We start from the raw sequence: 9,131 nt of genomic DNA, 5'->3' as shown, positions 1-9,131 counted from the left end.
ACTTTAGATCGATTGCACAGCCGTGCGGGTGGTCTCATGGTGTGGGGAGCTATAACATACTTTGACACTATAGTACTGCAGTTTCTTACCAGCCGTATCAATGTCATTGCGTACAAAGGTGTACTGAATACGGATTTCCCTGCAATCAAGGATATTTTTGGACCCTTGAAATGCAGTTCCAGCAGGACAACGCACCTATCCACACAGCCAGGATTGTAAAGTCCTGGATTGATGGTTAAAGCGTGGAATTTCTGACATGGCCGCCATACTCTCCCTACCTAAACATTATAGAAAATGTTTGGGGACGGCTGGCACGAAAGATCCGGCAGGCTGTATTCAACTGAAGCAGAACTCATTGAAGGAATAAAAAGGTCCTGGGAGGCTGTTTCACTCAATTATATAAAAAAATTATTTGACTCCTTACCTCAGCGGATGTACGAAGTCATACTTAACCGTAGAAGCTCAACACGTTATTAATTTGTTTTCAAAATAGGTTAAAAATGTTTAAACTAATATTAAAAAATAATTAAAATGAAGTTTGAACCCATTTTCTTTTGTCGCAAAAATAATAGTGAACTTTGTATGTTATGTTTGTTTACATTAATTTAAAATGTTATTAATAAAGTTAGTATCCTATCTTCTATTAATTTTCGTGGGAAATTATATATTCTTTTAAGGGAACAAAAATTTATTTGAAAAGCTTTTTTAGTTTTCCTTATATTAAGTTTCTAGAACGAGCAGCATAGGGTGTGCAGTGTATTTCGTTTCAATGCATTTAATAAAAATAAGTTCGTTACAACCTTAAGAACAAATGTATAAGTCACAGCAAATTTAACTAAAACTAGCTTTAACAAGTTAAAAACTATCTAAAATACAGCAAAAAACAATAAATTTATAAAAAGTGCAACGAAAAATTAAACACCATAACAGCAGTCAAGCATGTACATTAAAAAAAACCTACATTGTACTATACTATATAAGAAAAAAAAGCTTAAACAGAAATAAAAGTTAACGAGCGGCTGGGGTCGATCTTTTCAATGTATTTTGTTATCCCTAGTTTTATTGGAATGCGAAAATCGTAACCGCTTATTTAAATGTTAATAAACCAAGGTTTTTTCAGAATATGTAGGAACATTAATACAAACCATATAAGTAAACAATTAAAATAAAAAGCATGTACAGAAAAAATTACCTTAACTGGGAATATATAATTTACGAAATTAAATCTTAAAAGAAAGTAACTCACTAAGATCTTACAATTTTATACCTATTGTTTTACCTTTTTCTTATGGAGTAAAACGGTATACTAGTATGTAACAGGCAGAACGAAACGTTTCGGACCATATAATGTATATATATTCTTAATCAGAATCAATAACCGTGTCATCTGGCCGTCATCTGGCCGTGTCCGTCTGTCTGTCAGTAACAAAAAAACCTACAAGGTCTGTTGAGATTAAGCAGGCTGTAGTATACACATATATAAAAATAATACAAATTATAAAATTACACATATACAACATAATAATAAGACAATTAATAAGTAAACTTAAGTCCACCCTGGAATCTTAAGTCCACCAAAGCTTAATATGCAAATTCAGCATGTACGCCTTTAGGGGTTGCGCTTTACTCCCATTGGTTATCGAGAAGTACGTTCATACATACATATTGCTGTTTTTGCTAGTCTCAGCACTTTGCTGTCACGAGCGATCGACATGCAGGCCGCGGTAAGCTTCAGTACATTAAGCGAAGAAAAGAGAGAAACTTTTGACCGTGAGCACAAATAAAGACAAAATTAGAGTCAGTGATCACCATACACCGATAAAAAATAAAATGAATAAGGGGACAAGTCTACATGGTGAACATGGAGAAGTTCACAAGGCAGCGATATATTTTTTTTATATATTTTGGAAATTTCTATAGATTTGACAAACAACATTTTTGCCACGTCCAATATTACGCCCACAAACAGTTACGCCCGCACTTTTGAAAAATGTTTTGAATTGTTTTAATTTTTTTTGTTCGTTTTGTAAATTTTTAACAATTTCATAAAAAACTTTATGAACCGCCCAAAACGGGCACGCCCTTTCTTATACAACATTTTTAATTTATTTCTCATTTTATTTTTTTTTCCCAATTTCTACCGATATCTCAGATAATAGTGAAATTTCTCGTTTGCAATTCCACTAGCTGAGTAAAGGGTATCTGATAGTCCGAGGAACTCGACTGTAGCATACTCCCTTGTTCTCATTATGAATTGTAATCTATAATATTACAATAATTTTTAACAAAAACTTCATACTAAAGATATGTGCTCAATTTATGGAGAACCGTAAAGAAACGGCATCCGGAATCAGTTGCTTTTAACCTTACCTTGGTAGTTCTCAATGCGTTCATGAAGGGTTTCCATTTCTTGAGCCATTTCATCCCTCTCTTTTTCTGCTTTGGATTTAAGAATGTAAGCTTCATCTAATTTTACATTTAGTTTGTTCATATCTAAGTTTAAGGAACTTATCATATTCGCCTTTAACATCATATCATGCTTTAAATCCGCCATGGTGTTATTTAATTTAATAATATCACTTCTAAGGCTATCACGTTCACGTTGCAATGTCTCTTTGATACGACGAATATCATCCGTTCGTCCATTTGCATTCAAGACATCCTTCTCCAGAGAATTAATGTTGTTTCTAGGAAACGAAATATTTGTATTTATGAATAGTCATAATATTTAAAGTAATATACTTAAGCCTTAATATTTCACTATTTAATATCATCACTTTTCTATTTAGTTTATACATTCTTGTTGTTGCATTATTTTGATCTTCAATCGATTTTTTAAGCCTGCTGGTTAATTGGGAAACGGCATTTGATTTTTCTTTTTCAATCAATCTTAACTGCTTTATCATTTCCTCATTATTTTTTTGATTTTTAGTTAGGTCGGCAATGTCATCTTCATTTTTGTGCATTGCCTTATTTAATGCGTTAACTTCACTTCTATATTTATCTAAATGGACCCTTTGTCTGTCATAGTCCGAAATTTTTTGACTGAGTTTACGAGTTGTCTCTGATAATTCTCTATTCGCAATATCTAGTTTCATCATAGTTTTTCCATGCGCCTCCTTTTGTTCTTCCATTGTCTTCATCAAGGCTCTTAGTTTAGATTCTACGTTTAGGCGTTCGCCCTCTGCAAATTTAGCTCGAGAAGCCATTTTGCTCATAGCATCTTCATTGTTTCTAATTATATATTCCAAGTTTTCCGAATAATATCGATTTGTGGTTAATCGTTTTTCTAAGTCCACAACTTCTCCAGCTAACCGATCCCGTTCCCTTAGTATTATATTCTTATACTTGGCCAGATGGCCAAATCTTAAAAAAATATATATTGCATAGTTTCAATTAGTACTTTCTAAGTGCACTCAAATAAAATAAAAAATAAAATGATGTAATAAATAAATTATGTAAGAATCATGTAAGGACAACAATACGCCACCCTTAGGGTTATAATTAATAGGAACATATTTCTTATTTTTAGATATAAACATCCGGAAACCCCAAATTTCCAATAAATCTGACCTAAAGTAGCTTTGGTAGAGGAATGGGCTAAAATAACCCCATAACTCTCCCAAAAATTAGTGGATTCGAGCCGAAAAGGCTTATAATGGTTGTTAACAAGGGAGGTCACACAAAACTAAAAAAAAATTGTTGTATTTTTAAGCATAGGAAAAAATTCCAATTTTACAAAATGGTTGAAATAAGCTTTTGCATTGATTTGAGGTACATTTTCATTATTAATTCTTAAAAAAATACTACAAAAATTATTAAAAATAAAATAAGTTGGTAAATAATATCTTAAAACATACAAGAAATATGTTGCGTTTAAATTTTTTTGATACAATTTTTAGTTCTGCTTTTACAGAAGTTGAAGTTGAAATAAGCTGTGAGCCACTGTATATGTATGCTCTGTTTTATTCGGAGATGGACACTGAAAGCTTGCATTTTGAAAGCTTAGCTTCAAAACATTAGCCTAATTATGTTTTATATAAAAATATATAAAAATATAAAACATAAGTTTATAAAGTAGTTTAGCTGAAAAGAAAGAAGGGTGAAAAGAGATAGAAGCGCTGCATTTACTGTGGAACACCTGTGCGTGCATGACTAGGCGCTGGCGATCTGCTCCGAGCATACTGCCTCCGTTGGAAGAGGTACGATTCCAACTACATCCGAATCGATGGGCAGCAGGGCTAGTTTGGCGACGGCTTTTCTGTATTAGATCCGTAGCTAGCTGTACGAAGAATAGCTACTCTGATGACGCCGTCCCCGCCGGATATGACTTCCTGGATGCGACCGAGCTGCCTTCTCAACGGTGGAATGTTGTCCTTCTTCAGCAAAACTTGGTTTCCAACCTTCTAAGATGTATCGACTCATCAAATTCTCCTTCGATTGCAAAGATGGAATCACCGACAACTCTGTAGAAGTAAAATTTAGCCGACTTAACAGCAGGCTCGGCAAGCTCGCTCTTTGCACCGACAAAGTTTACCTCGGAGGCTGATGAATCTTCTCAGTGCTGCGATTAAAGCATACGTCGTGAGATCCTGGACAACTTCCAAATGAGGTGCCTTAGTGGAAAAGCAAACGAAGACGGCGATATAGCACTTATGGGGAGCCTTGTTTCTGGTCTATGCCTTATGATAGAATAATAATCCGCTAATTCATACTAATGAAGTGCTGGATTAGGCTGCACTCGATTTGCTGGCAGGCTTCCCATTACGTGCTCCGAAGTCACAGGCTTCATACTAAAACATCGAACGCATTTATTGATGACACTATCAACGAACTTGCGGCCTTCATTCAGCCAGAACCTTTGTCCTAATGTAGCAAGATACGCCTACGGTCCAGCATGGAAATATTTCTCATGATAATAAGCTAAGATTGCCTTGGTGACTGGATGGTCCTTTGGTAAAAGTATCGGATGCCTCGTATCGTAGTCCAAGTTTGCGTTCTGAAGCCTTCCACCCATCGGAACCGAGTAAACCCCTAAGCGAAATTAGCTTCCTTTTCTGTGAAAACAGCTTGCCCTGGCTAAGAAATCCACTCTTTCTTAGATGCTCCTTAGAAGAAGTACAGTTCCCGAATTAATCTCGTCCACTGAAAGACGTCCTTTCAATGGCATAGATTTGGCTCTGCAATAGAAATAAAATAATGAATGTATGCAAATATGCGCTGCAACTTATTGAAAGAAGAGGAATTTGAAGTTCGATTAATTATCAATGCAAACGGATTAGAACTGAAGAGCGGCGCTCTGGCAAATCCTTTACTGTATCTAACAGGGACGGCCAATTCGACGAGCATTCCGAAATGGAAGGAGGCCCGTTAGTCCAAAGGGAATACTCAATTCCCTCGGGGTACATCCTCGCGACATGACGTCTGTCGGGTTAAAGTTCGTCGGAACGTGATGCCATGTCATGTCTTTCATCATCTCCTGAATTTTATCGATTCTGTTTGATACGAATAAGTTTAACTCCCTCGGAGGTTGCCGAATGCACGCCAACGCAATAGACGAGTCTAACCAGCAATGAAAGGCGGAATTGAAATCTATGGATTCCTTGACGCTTACGATTAATAATCCATAAGGTAATATGCTAGCATCGCAGAATACATGAATTTGGATATTGTTGACAATGCAATTCACTTGGTGGGTCGATGATTGGACGGTGTTTTAAAAAATTAAAAAGAAGTTGATTTGAAGCTGGATCCCAATGCTTTTGCGATATCCGATCCATCGTGAAATTTGATCAAGGTGCAATTAATCAGATGGATCGGATCGCAATCACACTATCCTTCCAGGGCTGCTGATTCATTGGAACACCATTTATTGATTGGAAAGTTACCTCACCTTCACCTGACGACGAATTTCTATCACCTCCTCAACTGAGCCCCCTCCTCTGGAATTCATTCCTTCTTATAATAGGAGAGCTGATGCATGGCTCTTATAGCGAAGAAGGCAGCTGGCTTGGTTCCGTAAGTCATAGCGTTCAATTTAAAGATACTGCAAAAAGTCATCCGGGTACAAATTGCAAAATTTAAAATACAAATACAAAATACAAATTTAAAAATCGAAAGCGAAACAGAATATTACGAATTTTTGGCCCTGTAAGAAGTAAGTTGTTTAGAGAGCTACCTGAAGTCGTTTTAGCAGATGCATCTAGTTTAGCTTCCAAACTCCTAAAACGACGACGAGACAGGCAATAAAGACCAGAGTATTGACCATTCCCAAGTCGAGTGCAATTATTGTTGCAACCAGATGATATCAAACCAAGTTTGGTGTTTGAAGAGTTGACAACGTCTGTCCAAATGAATTCGTCCCAGATAAATTATTTTGAAAAAACAGTTGTGCAACAATTATAAGGGTGATTCCTTGTGATTGATTTAAATAAGGATCAGCTAAAGAAATGTTTTGTGGTATCATGAATGATTTTATTGAAATGGGGTTGATACTCCGTGATACTGTGAGTCACAACAGCTGCGAATGAAGCACAATAGCTTGCCTCCCGTGATTACCCAACAATATCGACTGCCTTATCAGAAATCATGGAAGATTCTCCGATCCCAGAAATCGAGGTTATGAATCGGGTATGAATCGAGGTTAGCTAATCGAGAAGTTATAAAGTTTAGCTGAGAGACTGAATCTAAAATTGCTCGGCAAGACATAAGTGCTCCAATTCTATTTCTTACTTAGATAATATTTGAAGTTTTTGGTGGAGAGCTTGCTAACTGATGATCAGGTTGTGAAGAAAAATAAAAACATGATGCTAATGTTGATGAAGTAGATTGCAATGGCTGAGAGCTGAGGTTTGGGACACATGACGGAGTTGAAAATGAGGTGGGTCATGATTCATATGCAATAATGAGTGATGCTTCATGTGAATATATCTGCAGTGATTCTACATCTCAGATTCAGACTCAAATTTAAAAATCGAAAGCCCCTTAACTTATAAGCTAAATTATATTATAATCCCTTGCATAGCAAAATAAACATAACGGTTTATTTGATTTAATAGCAGAAGAAATAAGTGCGGTTTGTTATATTTGTTCAAGTTTTTTCCCACCTGCTGGCCTGGTGTTTGATTAATCAAGAGATGCAACGAAACTTTGTTGTTGCTATTGTTCTTGCCGGCAAATTGCCTGCCTAGCAACAGGTTGTTTCTATATGTACATATACTCGTATATGTATATATATACTATATATATACAACTTCGCGGTTTGTTGGTTTATAAAAAAAATATTTTTATTAATCAAAAACTTAAGCGAAAGTCGGAAACAAATTCACGTCTTACACAATTGAAGTATGAATAAAATCTAAATGAGCTTATTTACTTCTTCATATTGAGCGTACATAGGCTCTCATTTATGTTTACGTTAATTAGGCGCTCTCTTGAGTGGATTGCGCATGGATACAGATCAGCCGAGTTTGAGCTACGTGGAAAGTTTTGGCCCTTTAAGCTGTGTAAGCAGTTTTCACCCTTCTAGTGGGAATAACGAATAAGACTGCGGATGTTTGTGTTAAATTGTTTACATCGGCAAAATTTGTTATTGTCACCAAGAATTTGGGTTTTTTTGTGCTAAGGCATTCTTGGTTCTATGTTCTATTGTTGCTAGGTAAGAGAATATATAAAGTGGCTGGTATATGTTTTAGATATATGTTATGTGGTTGAGCATAGTATATAACACTTAGTACCATAGTATAACACTTTGTCACACACACACCACACACACACCACACACACACAGTACATATGTACCACTTGATCACACCCACCCAATCCATTTGCCCAGGAACACACTTAAACTTACAAACCCCAACACAAAAGTCAGATCCCAAGCTTGTGGCGACAATAACAATTTCGGCCGCGTTAACATAAACAATTAATTCATAGACATAAACATCCGCCGATGCCGAAATTCGTTATTTCCACTAAGCAACCAAATAGCTTACGCAGCACAAATCCTGGTAATTTTCTATGCGCAACTCTCTTAAAGAGCGCAACCCATTTGAATAAAGAGGAGAGCCTTCAAGTTCATATAAACAAAGTCGACCAAGGGTTTGCTAAGCGTTCAACTCACACTCTAGATTTTGTTCTAATTCATCCACTATACCATTAAGACGTGAATTGACTTCGATTCAAAGTTGTATTATTATCTTGAAATAAAAACATATATTTTTTTCAAAACTTGCAACCGTGAAATATGTATATTGGCATTCAAAATGAATTAACAAAGAAACATTAAAAAAAATATATTTATTTATTTGTACTTAAATTTAAAAATTTTTGTATTCTAATGGTTTAATTCGTTTTTATTTGTGGGATGGCCAACCAAAAAAAATATATTAGGAATTAAAAATGTTTAACCTATCTTTATGGACTATCTGTTTTTTATTTTTATTTCCTACAATTGTAATGTTATCATTATCTCATATTTCTGAAACTAAATGTGGTCCTAAATAATTATTGTCAAGTTCATAACCTGTTTCGTTTTTAAGTAATATTTTATCTCCATACATACTAACATTTCTATCATATTTTGTTTTTCTATCGGCTTTTGCCTTTTCTAACATATTTTTAGCTCTTCTATATGCTGTTTCTAATCTTAGCTTAACTTCTTTTGAATAGTCATCCATGTTGTAAATAGGATCTATTCTGCCTATCCTGTTAAAATCTATGAACTGTCTTGGTAATCTTCCAAATACTAATTCATATGGACAATATTCATGACCTACTGATGGTGTTGTGTTGAAACAAAAATCAAAATATTATATCCATATGATATAAATATTATAGACACATATGTATGAGCGAACATTCTCGTTGAATGTTCTGTGACTTCGTTCTATTGTTCCCAATGTCTGATGATGGTGTGCCGCTGAAGTAATGTTTTTTATCTTCATATATTTGCACAGGTCGTCTATAATTTTATTTTTATATTCCGATTCCATGTCCATGATGATTGTTTTCATTGGACCGTACTTAAGAATAAAATTTTCAAAAAAAGCCTTAGCAACTTTTATTTGGTATGGGTACCGTTACCAAATATTTTGTTAAATCGCAAATGATATCAGCATACTTCTGATCTT

At 35.1% G+C, this 9,131-nt stretch overlaps 1 protein-coding gene across 1 annotated transcript in view; it reads right to left on the bottom strand.

The window, feature by feature from the left end:
* Positions 1 to 2,350: 2,350 nt before the first annotated feature.
* The window catches only part of LOC26526488 (centromere-associated protein E), a 140,225-nt gene continuing 133,444 nt past the window's right edge, over positions 2,351 to 9,131 (bottom strand). The window contains exons 3-4 of the mRNA XM_026983571.1: positions 2,743 to 3,366; positions 2,351 to 2,687 (exon numbers count right to left, since the gene is read on the bottom strand). Of these exons, the coding sequence (XP_026839372.1) occupies positions 2,351 to 2,687; positions 2,743 to 3,366 (961 nt within the window). The remainder of the gene's footprint in view (positions 2,688 to 2,742; positions 3,367 to 9,131) is intronic.

Source organism: Drosophila erecta, unplaced genomic scaffold (assembly GCF_003286155.1).
Source record: "Drosophila erecta strain 14021-0224.00,06,07 unplaced genomic scaffold, DereRS2 tig00000356-arrow-arrow-pilon, whole genome shotgun sequence".
Taxonomy (NCBI): Eukaryota; Metazoa; Arthropoda; class Insecta; order Diptera; family Drosophilidae; genus Drosophila; species Drosophila erecta.
Note: the sequence above shows the minus strand (reverse complement) of the source record. Positions and strands in the feature narration are given on the sequence as shown.